The sequence below is a fragment of the Chionomys nivalis genome, chromosome 3 (genome assembly GCF_950005125.1).
Source record: "Chionomys nivalis chromosome 3, mChiNiv1.1, whole genome shotgun sequence".
In the NCBI taxonomy this organism is placed as follows: Eukaryota; Metazoa; Chordata; class Mammalia; order Rodentia; family Cricetidae; genus Chionomys; species Chionomys nivalis.
Window position 1 is genome coordinate 114325994 of NC_080088.1, and position 14738 is coordinate 114340731.

The 14738-nt window shown below is 48.1% G+C and overlaps 1 protein-coding gene across 2 annotated transcripts in view; it reads left to right on the forward strand.

Annotated features, from left to right (window-relative positions):
- The window catches only part of Gcn1 (GCN1 activator of EIF2AK4), a 65053-nt gene that overhangs the window by 18580 nt on the left and 31735 nt on the right, over window positions 1-14738 (forward strand). For both annotated transcript variants that reach the window (XR_009056814.1, XM_057764201.1), the window contains exons 12-28: window positions 155-205; window positions 548-646; window positions 858-1031; window positions 2768-2920; window positions 4579-4671; window positions 6734-6809; window positions 6948-7107; window positions 8600-8789; window positions 8885-9009; window positions 9749-9927; window positions 10573-10666; window positions 11459-11572; window positions 11667-11865; window positions 12858-13013; window positions 13291-13472; window positions 14263-14343; window positions 14581-14724. Coding sequence is in view for 1 of the 2 variants with exons in the window: in XM_057764201.1 (XP_057620184.1) it covers window positions 155-205; window positions 548-646; window positions 858-1031; window positions 2768-2920; window positions 4579-4671; window positions 6734-6809; window positions 6948-7107; window positions 8600-8789; window positions 8885-9009; window positions 9749-9927; window positions 10573-10666; window positions 11459-11572; window positions 11667-11865; window positions 12858-13013; window positions 13291-13472; window positions 14263-14343; window positions 14581-14724 (2270 nt within the window). In the remaining variant the exon portion in view is untranslated. The remainder of the gene's footprint in view (window positions 1-154; window positions 206-547; window positions 647-857; window positions 1032-2767; window positions 2921-4578; window positions 4672-6733; window positions 6810-6947; window positions 7108-8599; window positions 8790-8884; window positions 9010-9748; window positions 9928-10572; window positions 10667-11458; window positions 11573-11666; window positions 11866-12857; window positions 13014-13290; window positions 13473-14262; window positions 14344-14580; window positions 14725-14738) is intronic.

Genomic DNA, 14738 nt, shown 5'->3' on the forward strand with positions numbered 1-14738 from the left:
GCTCGGCAAAGAATGTAGTACTTTTAGTCAGAGAACCTAAGGCTATAACGTGCTATTTAAGCCCAGCTTCACACCAGAAAGGCTGATCGGGAGTCTGCACGTGTGTCATGACATGGGGCCAATATGAACGATCACTTTTGTTCCTTCCTCACAGGCTCAGAAGGAAAGCTAACTGTCGTAGCCCAGAAGATGAGTGTCCTTTCAGGTAGGGATCCTCCCGGGTCATGGCAGTGTGCTGTAGTAACGAGGGAGGCTATTGTCCTGTCAGATAAGGCGAGTCCTTTGAACCCTGATGCCCAGCAATGTTGGCTGTGCCAGCTTGCCTACCAGTACTCTGCTGTCGGCCTGTGCGGCAGGAGGCCTGGTTTCTGTAAAAGGAGAGACTGGAAGAAAATTGAAGGAGTGTCTGTAATGGCCAAGGGAAAGCGTGGCTGCTGGGGTACCCAAAAGAGGTCTGTGACCTGGTGTACCCTGTTGACAGTGGCAGGAAGGCTTGTCTGCTGTGGCTTGTGCAGGGGAGGGAACAACCAGAGAATCTGCTTTTCAGGGATTGGAAGCCTCAGTCATCACGTGGTATCTGGGCCTTCTAGTCAAGTCCTGAATGGGTGTGTGGCTGAGCTGTTCATCCCATTCCTCCAGCAGGAAGGTAATTCCTTGTGGCATGGGGAGCATGGTTTTCCAGGCAGTCTTCCGAAAGCCTATCTAAAGGCACACCTCCTTGAGTTAGCAGGGCTGGGAATGTCTGAAATGTCACTGCTTCCTCCCCTGGGACCTCGGCTTGCCTTCTCCCATGGCTTGCAGTGATTTGGTATGGTTATAAGACGTTATACCGACTGGACTTGTGCCGCTTACCCTAGTGCATGAAGGTACCTTGGTACACGCCATCTCTGTCCTGGCGCTCTGGTGCAACCGGCTTACTACAGAAGTGCCCAAGAAGCTTACTGACTGGTTCAAGAGAGTTTTCAGCCTTAAAACCTCCACCTCCGCAGTGAGGCACGCCTACCTGCAGTGCATGCTGTCCTCTTTCCGAGGTAAGGCGTCCAGGCCTCCAGTGAAGGGGTGACTGAGCCCAGGGCATGCTCCCTGCTCAGGGTTTCTCTTCTGCTTCCCTGACTAGACCTCATTTTCTTCTGAGTCCTTGTTCCTGTCTTCACAGTGGTGACTTCTTCCCTTGTTGGATTTTTGTTTGTTGGTTGGTTTTTGTTTTGATTTTTTGGCATTCCTGGAACTCGCTTTGTAGACCAGGCTGGCCTCAAACACAGATCCACCTGCCTCTGCCTCCCCAGTGATGGGCTTTAAGGCATGCACCACCATATTAGGCTTCCTTGTTGAATTTTATTCAGAAAGGACCTGTTGTTGTACTGAGATCATGAGTTTAAAGGTCAATGCTATGTAAACTTGATTTTGAACCCTTTAAAAGATTGCCACTTTCATCTCTTCAGTGCTGAACACAGCTACTGATAATGGCATCCCATCTTCTCCAACCCAAATAGACAGGGGGGATTTGATTTCTTTACTAAAATCCTCTTGATATTGATTCCTCTCTCTGATATAGGCTTGTATTTCATTTAAATGATGTGTTGATTTTAAATTTATGAACTACTAAATTATAAATTTAAATTACTAATTTATGAATTAAATTTATGGAAAACGTCAAGAAGATTCCAAAGATTCCTTCTTGAGACAGACAGAGGAAATGGGCTTTGTGCCCACACATGTTGGGAGTAGGAACAGAATCTGTCAGAAGTGCTTGTCTTGAGTTGACAGCACAGCTGGGTATTGTGATTTAGGCCTGCAATCCCAGAACTTGGGAGGTAGAAGCAGGCATTCCAGGTCATCTTTGGCTACATACTGAATTTGAGGCCAACCTGGAATACATGAGTAGTTATAAAAAACAAAATGGGGGGGCTGGAGAGATGGCTCAGCGGTAAAGAGCATTGCCTGCTCTTCCAAAGGTCCTGAGTTCAATTCCGAGCAACCACATGGTGGCTCACAACCATCTGTAATGAGGTCTAGTGCCCTCTTCTGGCCTTCAGGCATACACGCAGAAAGAATATTGTATACATAATAAATAAATATAAAAAAAAATGGGTGTTTTTAGGTATAGTTGTAACTTTTTTTTTAAATGTAATTTACTTAGAGATAGGGTTTCTTTTCTACATAGCTCTGTCTGTCCTAGAACTCACAGAAATCCACCTGCTGGGAATGAAGGCTTGCACCACCATGCCTGGCTTATTTATTTATTTTTAGTGTGTTTATATCATAGGTTATCAGATTGGCTAGAGGTTGTCTTGTTGTGGGAAGAACACCAGATTGGAATGGCTAGGCTTGTAGTTAGTAGTGGTTCTTTGTCAGCCAGCTGTTGACAGTCCTGGACAATTTACTTTGCCTCTCTGTTTCCTTATCCTGTGGAAGAGCAGCTGATGATCAGATTAATAAGATTGTTTTATCTTTAATTTCTTTCTTTCTTCCTTTCTTCCTTCCTTTCTTTCTTCCTTCCTACCTTCCTTCCTTCCTTCCTTCCTTCCTTCCTTCCTTCCTTCCTTCCTTCCTTTCTTTCTTTCTTTCTTTCTTTCTTTCTTTTTCTCTTTAATTTTTTTTATGACTATAGAGTTTAAATCCCAGATTCCTTCTCTGGTTCTTTGAGATACTAAGAAATTTAACTGAAGGGTTTTAGCCAGTTCACACTTGGTTGGATAATGTCTTCTCAAATAATCGCATCACTTCTGTAGACCAGGTCGTCTCTAAGATGCTTCTGTCTCCACAGGTGACACACTCCTGCAGGCCTTGGACTTTCTGCCTTTGCTCATGCAGACGGTAGAGAAGGCGGCCTCCCAGAACACTCAGGTTCCCACAGTCACCGAAGGGGTCGCTGCAGCGTTGCTGCTCTCCAAGCTTTCCGTGGCTGACTCACAGGCCGGTAAGGGTCTGCATGTGTCCAGGGTGCCAGTTGACAGAGTCCTTTGGTCGAGTGTTGGATGCTTAGCAGCCTGTCAGCTTGTCAGCTCCAGGGCTGCCTGCTAGCTGCAGCAATGAGCTCGGGGTCACAATAGAAGTGCAGCCTTCATTTGTCCTCGACTCGCTGTTCTTGCCTCTGTTACTTCAGTGCTTTGGGTTTGGCTTGTCTGTGATGCTTGTACTGTGTGGTTGAGTATTAGGAATTAGTGTTTGGTTTTTTTTAATTGTTGTACTTGTTTATTTTATGTGTATGAGTGTTTTGCCTGCATGTATGGGCAGCACAGGTGCTCAGTACCACAGAAGTTGGAGGAGGGTGTCTGATTCCTTGTAACTGGAGTTGTAGACAGTTGTGAGCTGCCATGTAGGTGTCAGGAACCTGGGTCCTCTGCAAGAGTAGCTGGTACTCTTAACCACTAAGTCATCTTTCTAGACTTCGTCTTTGAATTAGTTACATATTCATAGGATGCTCTGGTTCATTCCTGTTGCTACAATAAAGCACCCTGACAGAAAGCATCGTGGGGAGACAGGTTCATTTCAGCTACAGCTCCACGTTATGCGCTGCCATTGTGGGAAAGTTAAGGCAGGAGCAGAGAGAACCATGCTTGGTAACGTGCTGTGTCATCCACCAACCATGCATGGGAACGATTCAAGTCAGAGCCTCCCCATCCTTTTCTGCCTTTACTGGAGTCCTTTTTATTAGTCGCCTTTGTCACTGTGACAGATTACTTGAGAAATTCAGCTCAGGATGAAAGATTTGTTGTGGTCCATGGTCTCAGAGGGCCCAGTCACATGGCAGGCAGTTGCCCATTGTCTTTGGATCTGTGTCAGGCAGGGAGTGTGTGGCTGAGCAGAGCTGCTTACCTCTTGGTGGCTGGGAAGCAAAGCAAAGACACAGGTCTCAGCATCTCTTTCCAGAGTGTGCATTGGTGACTGACCTATGTCCCCCAGGCCCCATCTCCTGAAGGTTTTACCACATGCCAGTGGTGCCATAAACTGGGGATCATATCTTCAGCATACGGGCCTTTGGAGTGAGTGCACAGCATCTAACTCTAGGGCCTCCCCTTCTGCCTGTGCACTCGCCTGACCTTGTACCCACTGTATACACCAAGACCTATGACTCCCTGGGCGGAGATACACACGAACACAGCCTCATGTTAGCACATCTCAGGGTGCGTGCTCTGGGGTGGGAGGACAGAGATGTGAGTCACTGAAGAAGGTTGAGTCTTCGTTTGAGGAATGAGTGTTGGGAAAGGTTTCATGAAGGAGGAAGCATTTGATCTCTGAGAAGCTACTAGGATGTGATTCTCATGAAGAAATGGCCACAATTAGGAAAAGGCAGGGAGAGCTGCATCGTGTGAACCTCAGGTGTTCCAGACAGGTTCCTGGGTAGTGGGAATTCCAGAGGAGAAGCTGCAGGCAGCAGAGAACCCTACAGTTGTGCAGACTGTAAGTGAGGCCAGAAGGACTGATGCTTGGTTTCAGACTAGGAGAACAGTGAGCTTAGGAATGGTTTTCATGGAGTGTCTTTCACAGAGCCTGCCCAGCAGCTTCTGCTTAGAAGAGCCACGCTGTGGGGGGCATGGTGCGCTGTGTCATGGGGTGACCTTTGCTTTCTTGCAGAGGCCAAACTGAGCAACTTTTGGCAGCTGATCGTAGATGAAAAGAAGCAGATTTTCACTTCTGAGAAGTTTTTACTCCTGGCTTCAGAGGATGGTGAGTTTTGCAACCTCTGACGTGTCCTTAGGGAGGTCCTGTTTCTGAGCACCTGCTTAGCCAACAGCTCTGTGAGCACCCAGAATCGTGATCTGGCCAGAAGCGTGGCTGTTTTCTGAATGAATTCATTCTGTGTGGGAAAATCAAGATCCGTAGAAAGGCGGACTCGGGAGGACTGTAGCGACAGTCATGGAGCTGTGATATTAGCTGTAATTATAGCTGAATGGGTAATTGGTGTTGTCTGGTTTCCTTATGCTAAGTGCTGTGGAGTTGTGGCAGCTCTACTCGCCCACCAGGCGACACAGAAACTACTGGTTTCTATCCTGGCAGAAAAGGAACAATGATCTTCAAATGTATGTGCAAAATTCTAGGTTGCCTCACAGGAGTCTGCCACTAATTAGTGATGTGAAGTCTTTTGACTCATGGATCACAACATCCTATTAATGAACTGCAACTATTAGTCACTTTCTGCTTTCTTTCTTTTTTTTTTCTTAGCTTTTGATTAGGAACGACATTCATAGTTCAGAGACGAGGTGGGAAGGTGGGAGGGAATCTTCATTGAAAACCTCCTGCTTTGACCTCTAGCCACTCAATTCTGCTGGCCATTGACAGCGGTTTGATATGCTGCTTCTGTATCCTCGATATTCTACATACCCATCCCTTTGTGTGTTCTCTGCCTCTTTACACAGAGTAGTGGTTGCTGTCGCCCCCATGCCTCCCAGGCTGAAAATGAGCCCCTTGTTCAGTGAACTACATGTCCAAGCTGCTGGCCAAGAGTACAGTGAATTGGTTTTTTTTTCTTTTTTGAGGTTTATTTTATGAGTTTGAGTTTTGCTTTCATATATGTCTGTATCTGGTAGGTACTCTTGAGGGTCAGAAGAGGGAGTTGAATCCCCTGGAGCTGTAATGAATTAGGGATGATTAGGAGCCACCATGTAGGTGCTGGGAATCCAACCCAATCCCTTTGCAAGAGCAACAAGTGTTCTTAACCAATGAACCATCTCACCAACAGCCCCCTCTTTTTGTCTTCAAATACAGGTTTTTATTGTGTAGCCTAGGCTAATCTTAAACTCAGGTTCTCGGTGCTGAAACCTCTCAAGCACTGGGATTATAGGTGTGCGCCACCACTCATAGCTAATAATTCTGTTTTCTTTTTCAGTCAATTTTCTAAATTGTTACTGTGCTATATCTTTTTTCTGCTCCTCTCCCTTTCTCCCCTCTTCCCTTCTACCCTCTCTTATGACCCCCTTGCTACCAGTTTCTCAGATCTTGTTTTTTTCTCTTTTCCTAATTAGATCGATGTATGTCTTTCTTAGATAGCTAGTAATGTTTTTAAAGATTTATTTATTTATTACGTACACAATGTTCAGCCTCCATGTATGCCTGCAGGCCAGAAGAGGGCACCAGACCTCATTACAGATGGTTGTGAGCCACCATGTGGTTACTGGGAATTGAAATCAGGACCTCTGGAAGAGAGGCTTTTAACCTCTGAGTCATCTCTCTAGCCCTAATAGCTAGTAATTCTTAATTATTAAAATCGGTGTATACCTTCTTTACTTCAAAATATATATTACATAATAGAGAAAAAGACATAAAAATGAACTGTAGCTTCATATCTGGTGTTAATCACATTTACATTTTTCTGTTAACTTTTTTTTATTTCATTCCAATTCTTTTTGGGGTTGGGAAGAATATATTCAGTTATTTAATTTTTTTTTTCTCTCTTGGTATGTGTGTGTGTGTATACACGCCTGAAAGTTGGAAGACAACTTTTAGGAGCAGGTTCTCTCATTCCGCTGTGCGGGTTCCAGGGATTGTATTCAAGTTATCAATCAGGTCTAGTGGCAAGCTTCTTTACCTACTGAAGCTCAAAAGACTTGCCCTGACCGGTGAGTGGTGACTCATGCCTTTAATCCTAGCATTTAGGAAGCAAAGGCAGGTGGATCTCTGAGTTCGAGGCCAGCCTGGTCTACAGAGCTAGTTCCAGGACAGCCAGGGCTACACCCAAGAAGCCCTGTCTCGAAAAACAAAAATAGGCTTGCACCATTTCTTTCTCTTACAGCCCTGTGTACTGTGCTGCATTTGACGGAGAGGCTTTTCCTCGACCATCCGCAGAGACTCACCAACAGCAGAGTTCAGTACGTGAGCCTCACTTTTCCTGTCCCCTGGGCCAGCAGAGCAAATGTTGACAGGACTTTGAGGAGTGGGTATGTGGCAGGTTTGGCTGTGGAAGACTCTATCCCAACTTCCCAGGACATCTGTCTTTGTGTTTGCAGACAGTACTATCGGGTCCTGGTGGCTGTACTCCTGAGTCGTACGTGGCATGTGCGCAGGCAGGCACAGCAGACAGTTCGGAAGTTGTTGTCTTCTCTCGGGGGTATTAAGCTGGCCAATGGCCTTTTGGAAGAGCTGAAGATTGTCCTCAGTTCTCACAAGGTGAGAGGATCAACGTGCTTCTGCCCTGGCCTTTCAGCTGACCACTCCTGGCATGTTTTCTCTCTCAGACTAGGTGATTCCAGGACTCTATGCCTTTTCATCGAGCTTTGGTAATATCTTTGCATTTTAGAGACTTTCTTTTCTGTTTCCATACCTTTGATGTAGTTCAAAATATTTTTGGATAATTTCTTTTTAGTTGTTTTATTCTCTTTTATTTTATTTTTTATTTTTGGTGATTTTGAGACAGGTTTTCACTGTAGTTTTTAGAGCCTGTCCTGGAACTAGGTCTTGTAGACCAGGCTGGCCTCGAACTCACAGAGATTCGCCTGCCTCTGCCTCCCGAGTGCTGGGATTAAAGACATGCACCATCACCACCGCCTGGACTTTTTAGTTGTTTTAAAACACTTAATTTTAAGCACATTCTCACTTTTGATCTTTTCACAGTACCTTTGAAGGCAAGGAGGGCTTGCAGCCTTTTTTTTTTTTTTTTTTTTTTTTTTTAAGTCTGAAACAGTTTATTTTGTTTTTTTTTTTCAAGACAGGGTTTCTCTGTAGCTTTGGATCCTGTTCTGGAACTCGCTGTGTACAGCAGGCTGGTCTTGAATTCACAGAGATCTGTCTGCCTCTGCCTCCCAAGTGCTGGGATTAAAGGCGTGTGTCACCGATCGGCCCCTAAACACCTTTTTTTTTTTTTTAATTTTAATTTTTATTCTTTACATACATTACATCCTGATTGCAATTTTACCTAACTCCCTCTTCCCAGTCCCCCACAACCACCCTCCTCCCCAATCCACTGCTCCGTTTCCCTTTAAAAATAAATAAATAAAGAGCAATCTTTCTAGGAATGTCAACCGAACATGGCATAACAAATTACAATAAAACAAGACACAAACCCTCATATCGTGACTGGATGAGGTGACCCATTGGGAGGAAAGGGGTCCCAAGTACAGGCAAAAGAGTCAGAGTTTCTTCTGACTCCTGCTGTCGGTTCCTCCAAGAACACCAACAGTGTACCAGTAACATATATGTAGAGGCCCTTGCTCAGACCCATAGAGAGTCCGTGATTGTTGCTTCAGATTCTGTGAGCCCTATGGGCTTTGCTTAGTTAAGTCTGTGAACTGTGTTCTCACAGTGTCCTTGACCTTCTGAACAAGCTAGCTATCTAGGCTGTCTGGGTTCTCTCAGGCAGTAGCAGGAAGAACCAGGAGTAGACAGGGCGACCTGGACTGCTGAAGCGTTCTAGGTGGCACGCATCACCATTTTCCCCTCAGCAGTGTATATGCTTGGTCTCCAGAACCACTTTTCTGATTCATTCTCTAAAAGCTTCCTTAGAGTTTTTAGGTGACTGTGCTCGGCGTCTTTCCAGGCACATCACGGCTTGTGGGCTCCAGTAGGGACTCCCTGTGATAGCTGGAGAAGCTCGGTGGCCCTGCATGCTCTCTGTTTACTGTGTACGGGGCTCTCTGGGGACTCACTTGTTCTCTCTCTAAAGGTGCTGCCCATGGAGGCTCTTGTGACAGATGCGGGAGAGGTGACTGAGATGGGCAAGGCCTATGTGCCTCCACGGGTCCTACAGGAAGCACTGTGTGTCATCTCTGGGGTGCCAGGGCTCAAGGGTGACATCGCTAGCACTGAGCAGCTGGCCCAGGAGATGCTGATCATCTCTCACCACCCGTCCTTAGGTCTGTGGCTGTGGTGGGAATGGGAGGTAGGTGGCTGTTTAGAGCAGGGTGATGGTAGCTCCGGCAGAAGGTTTCAAGGAGCCCCTCTCCTTCAGTGGCAGTGCAGTCCGCACTCTGGCCAGCACTTCTCACCAGGATGAAGATTGACCCTGAAGCCTTCATCACCAGGCACCTGGATCAGATCATCCCCAGAATCACTACACAGAGTCCCCTGAACCAGGTAATAGGTCCATGAGCTAGATTTGTACTTAATGTCGGTGCCCAGGGACTCCCCTTGCAGGGTACAAGAAGTGAGGGCTCACAGAAGCAGAGGAAGAATAGTGATGTGTAGTCTTGTCTCCTTGATTGTAAGTGACAGGACGCATACTGGTTGGAGTACAAAAAGGAGCTTAGGGCCTCCTTTATGGACTGTGTTCAAGGATGTGAGTAGTTTGGGATGGTGCCGCCAGACTCAGCTGTGCTCTTAGGACAGCAGAGGTGCTTTCTGTCCTTCCTCCATCATGAAACCCATCTGATCTCTGAGCCACTTCTCTCTGCTTTCCAACGTGTGAGCCGCATTCTCAAGTTTCTGGTAAGAGAGTTGTGGGCTCACACCTTTTCCTCCCACCAGCTCCTGTGGAAAAACACACATTTTCCAGCAGTGTCAGCTGGCATGGGGTCTCGTCGCCCCAATTGACCTGTCCCCAAGACTGTCTTTCTGGTTAGGGGTTACATGCCTGCCTTTGGAAATGGTGAGGTTGTGGTCCCTGGACCACGGAGTTGAGTTGAGTGTGCACTCCAAAACAGTGATAATAGGCTCGTGAGTGAGACGAGCTTAGACACAACGAGCCGCACTGGTGGGCGTTACTCAGAGCACAAGGCAGGAACGGGGAGCCGATTGCAAGGGTCATATGGGTGTGGCAGAAACCTATTTTGGTGTTAGTTAGGGTATGGATTGACTGTGTCTGTTTGTCTGGCAGTCTTCCATGAACGCCATGGGCTCCCTTTCCATCCTGTCTCCTGACCGAGTCCTCCCTCAGCTCATCAGCACTATCACGGCCTCTGTGCAGAACCCTGCACTGTGCCTCGTGACTCGGGAGGAATTTGCCATCATGCAGACCCCTGCCGGAGAGCTGTTTGATAAGTCCATCATCCAGAGGTGAGACTCACCTGCTTGCTAGTTGGCTCAGTTAGCTTTCCTCCCCAGGTCTGGGTTTCAAACTTACTTGATGAGGATGTCTTTATTAGGAACAGTGTGAGTAAACAAACAACCTGTCTGTCCTAGGCTGCTCATATTCCAGCCCAGTGCTTAGGCCCTAGATGTTGGTGAGCCTGGATCCAGCACTACCTGGGTACATCTTAAGCTGTCTGGCAGCTGGATGTGGTGGTGTGTGCCTGTAATCCCAACCTTTGGAGGCTGAGATACAGGGATTGTAAATTGGAGGCCAGGGGGACTGTATAGAGGCCCTTCCTGCATTGTGAGTGTCTCAGAAAAAAGGCTGAGGAAATGGACCTAAGTAAGTGCTTGCTGGCCAGCCAGCCTAATTAAGATGTCAGCTTACATACAGATTCAGTGAGATACCTCATCTCAAAGATACCATGGAGAGTGATGGAAATACTGGAAATTAACTTCTGGTCTCCACACACACCACACATGCGAACACATAGACGCATGCATGTGGACACATACACATACACAGGAAAAACAAATATTAAGGTTTGCTGGCTAGGCTTGGTGGCTGTAACGAGGCTAAGCAGCCTGGTGGCTGTTTTGAAGCTGGATAACTGCCTCCCTGTATTTCAGTGCCCAGCAGGACAGCATAAAAAAGGCCAATATGAAGCGAGAGAACAAAGCCTACTCCTTTAAGGAGCAGATCATTGAGCTGGAGCTGAAGGAGGTGAGTACAGGGGTTCATCTCCAGGAGCCAGTGAGGTCCAGGAAAACTGAAGCCACAGACTCTCTTTTTGCATTCTTCTGTCCTCTCCAGCACTGCCCACTGTTCTCTGTGGCTCGCCTGCCTGTTTCAGCCCATGCTCTCCCTCGGTCGTCCACATCTCATCCCTTGCCCCTCCCAGAAAAGTGACTCCCTGCCCATCTGTCCATAGGATGCTTCACTCCCTTCCTGGCTTGTTGCTTTATATCATTTTCCATGCTTCACAGTTACATTATGTATTTATTTTCCTGTTTATTGTCTAACTTTACCTGCTAGATTGTGAGCTCTGTGAGGGGAGAGATCCCATCTTATCCCCAGTGTCTCTAGAATCTCAAACAATTTCTAGCATGATGTAAGTGCTCAATAAATGCGTTGAAGGACTGAGTGATCTTTCTGTCACTCAAGCAGCCTCTGTCCTGTAACAGCCTTGGGTGGGTCTGAGGGCAGGCTAAAGTTTTTAATCTGCAGTCATGTGACCACCAGAATGCCCATTAGAGGTCATTGAAGATTGTGTTGTTTCTCTGACGTTTCTCTCCTCATCTTTTAAAGCTGAGAATATTGTTTAAAGTTTGCTTCTTTGCTACTCTCTCCATTCTGTAGGCATCCAGTGGCCATGACCTTTATAGGGGTGAAGGGGGGCATGTGCTAGACTTAAGGGGGACCTGGAATTCTTTTTGGAAGCTGGCTAGCTTTTCTCTGATGGGAGGCAGATCTGTTCCATGGATATAGAGTTGGTTTCTGGTCCCGGTCCTTCAGGAGATAAAGAAGAAGAAAGGCATAAAAGAGGAGGTGCAACTGACTAGCAAGCAGAAGGAGATGCTGCAGGCCCAGATGGACAAGGAGGCGCACGTCCGGAGGCGGCTGCAGGAGGTAAGTAGCTGCCACCAGCCCATGACAGCACCAGAAGGATGCTCTGTGTGCCAGCCCTGCTCTTTGCTGACTCTTTTGGTGATTCTGCTTGCAGCTGGATGGGGAGCTAGAGGCAGCACTCGGACTGCTAGACGCCATCATGACCAGGAACCCATGTGGCCTGACCCAGTACATCCCTGTTTTGGTCGACGCCTTCCTGCCCTTGCTGAAATCTCCCCTGGCTGCTCCCAGGGTCAAAGGCCCCTTTCTGTCCTTGGCTGCCTGTGTCATGCCCCCTAGACTCAAGGCCTTGGGTTAGTCCTTATTTGCTGGCTGTGGGGTTATCAGGGATGTTTGGGAATTGGGCTGGAGGTGCCTGTGGGTGTTCTAAGTCGACATGTGGTGCACTAAGCTGCTGAATTTTGTTTCCACATGGAGGCAGCCTGTGGAGCCTCAACTGGATGTGCTCAAGAACAATAAAGTACTGCCTCTTCCCTCCATTTTGTGTCCTCTCTGCCTTCTGAGGAGCAGGCTTTACAGCTAGTCAGCATCTCATCCTTCTGGAGTGGCCTTGTTTTAGTGCTCGAGACAAAAATCTAGGGCCACACCCCAGCCCTCTGTAGCGGGCGGTCTCCACAAAATCAGGTTCAGTAGCAGTGAGAGAGCTTTGGTGTTGTGGCTGGTCATTGTGCCACAGCTCATAAGACCGTTGGCTCTGAAGAAACACTAGCCAAGCGAGAGGTGGGGGCGTTACGATGGATGGGTTTACTCTCGAGAGTCATTGGTGACTTTAAGCAGACTTTCTTCCTAGCCTAAAGGGAATGTTGTCATGACTGGGGCTGGAGTCTGCAAGCTCTTCTGAGAAGAAATGTCAGCTGGGACATGTGGAACCTGCCAAAAATATTAGTAGCTGCCTGTTTGGAGGAACTGTAGCTAGAGCTTTACTGTGGGGTCAGTGACTTGTGGGTGGCTCGTGCTCCTTCAGCACACTGACTTCTTTAGTATCCAGAGTATCAGCTCTGTCGGACATGGCACTGCCTGCCTGTAATCCCAAAATTTGGGAGGTAGAGGGAGGAGGATCCTGAGTTTCAGGCTAGCCTGGGCTATGTAGTAACATCATGTCCCAAAATAAACATCACCCCCAAAACACAAAAGGGCAGCTATTGCTTCCCTCTCGTCTTTTGATGCTGTCACAGAGACTGAGAAAAGACAGAGACAAGGCTGCCTCTGTCCCCGCACTGACTGTATGTAGGGCCAGATGGGGTGTCCTTGTGGCTCATTTGTTGTCTTGCTTTTCTTGTCACAGGCACCTTGGTGAGTCATGTGACGCTGCGCCTGCTGAAGCCAGAGTGCTCTCTGGACAAGTCCTGGTGCCAAGAAGAGCTTTCAGTGGCTGTGAGGAGGGCGGTGTCGCTGCTGCACACCCACACCATCAGCAGCAGGGTGGGCAAGGGTGAGCCAGGTAAGGGACACGGGGCAGTGTGAGAGGCGGGAGCCAAGGCGCCCCTGAGCTTCCTGTGCCTGTGGTGTTGGGAGGGCCCTCCTCCCTGGCTGTGGGTCTCCTGGTTTGCTTCTATTCCGTCTCACTTTCTGAAACTGGCCGTCCTGTGAGGTAGGAGTGGGACTGGGTCAGCACCAGGTTGCTGGCCATTGTACCTGGCGTCAGGCTTCCAGCGTCTTCCCCGCCTGCCCTTGGCCTGCACAGTCGCCCCAGCTTCTCTGCTCTGCTGCTCTCACAGATGCTGCACCGCTGTCCGCACCGGCCTTCTCCTTGGTCTTCCCAATGTTGAAGATGGTGCTCACTGAGATGCCCTACCACAGTGAGGAGGAGGAGGAGCAAATGGCCCAGATCCTTCAGATCCTGACTGTCCACGCGCAGCTGAGGGCTTCTCCCGACACCCCACCCGAGAGAGTGGATGAGGTTGGCAGGGAGCTCTCTTGTCCCGTGGTTTGAGGGGTCCTTGCCTTGGGTTTTGGTGTTGTGTCATTAGCAGCAGTCCCCAGTGGAGACAGCGGGCTCTTCAGTGTGAAGGGGCTGTGCTGCTGCTTCCATAGGTCTGCGACCATGATTTGATTTTACCATTATTTGAGGTCCTGTGCCATACATACACTATGTTTTATTTAATCTGCTAACTTATTCATGACTGTTTTAGCATAGTATCTTCCCTAATCTGAACAGCACTTATGTGTTTGTGTGTCTCTTGCATATCTGTAGCACATGTTGGTTTTGAGTTGCTAAGTTACATGATGTATACTAAGCTAGCCTCTCAGAGTTAGTTCTCTTTCCTTCAACACTAACAGACTTTGTGTGAGTCTCACTGTGTAGCCCAGGCTAACCTCGAACTCACAGAGGACCTCCTATCTCTGCCTCCGAGCACTGGGTAAAAGTGTGCACCACTACACCCAGCTGAGTGATGGGTTTTGGCATTTCTTTCTTTTTTTCTTGTAAAATTGAGTCTTTTCTCTTAGGCTCACAGTCCTTCAGGATTTCACTGGGAGTGTAATACAGGCTTCAGAACCTGTCATAGTCTGGGTTAGCACTTACAGGCTTGGTTCTAGATGAACCTAATGACGTTTCTACAGTGACTGAGTCAATGCTGTGACCTAGAATATCCTCCTGTAGGAGAGGGAATACCAGTTGACTGGCTGCCTGGCATGGATATGGACCTTCCTGACTTTATCGTCTTAACTTTTCTCCCGTTCTCTCCCAGAATGGCCCAGAGTTGCTGCCTCGAGTGGCCATGCTGCGCCTGCTGACATGGGTGATCGGAACAGGCTCCCCTCGCCTACAGGTGATCTGCTTTCCAGTTGGCCTGTGATGTGGTTTCTTGTGACGCTGACCTCAAGCATGAGTAGTCAAGACCTAGTTTTCTCTTGACCCTCTTGTGTAGGAGGGCTGCTACGGCCTGGCTTGACTATGGGTTGTAGCCTTAGAGGTGCCATGGGGTGGGTTTTCTAAGGTCACCTGTCCATTTCCCTTGGTGTGAATGAGTTGCTGAACTGAACTAGTATACCGATGTTGTCCTCAGGTTCTAGCCTCAGACACACTGACCACCCTGTGTGCCAGCAGCAGTGGGGAGGACGGCTGTGCCTTCGCGGAGCAGGAGGAAGTGGACGTGCTGCTCTCTGCCTTGCAGTCTCCGTGTACCAGTGTGCGGGAGACTGCACTCCGGGTGCGTGCTGTTTT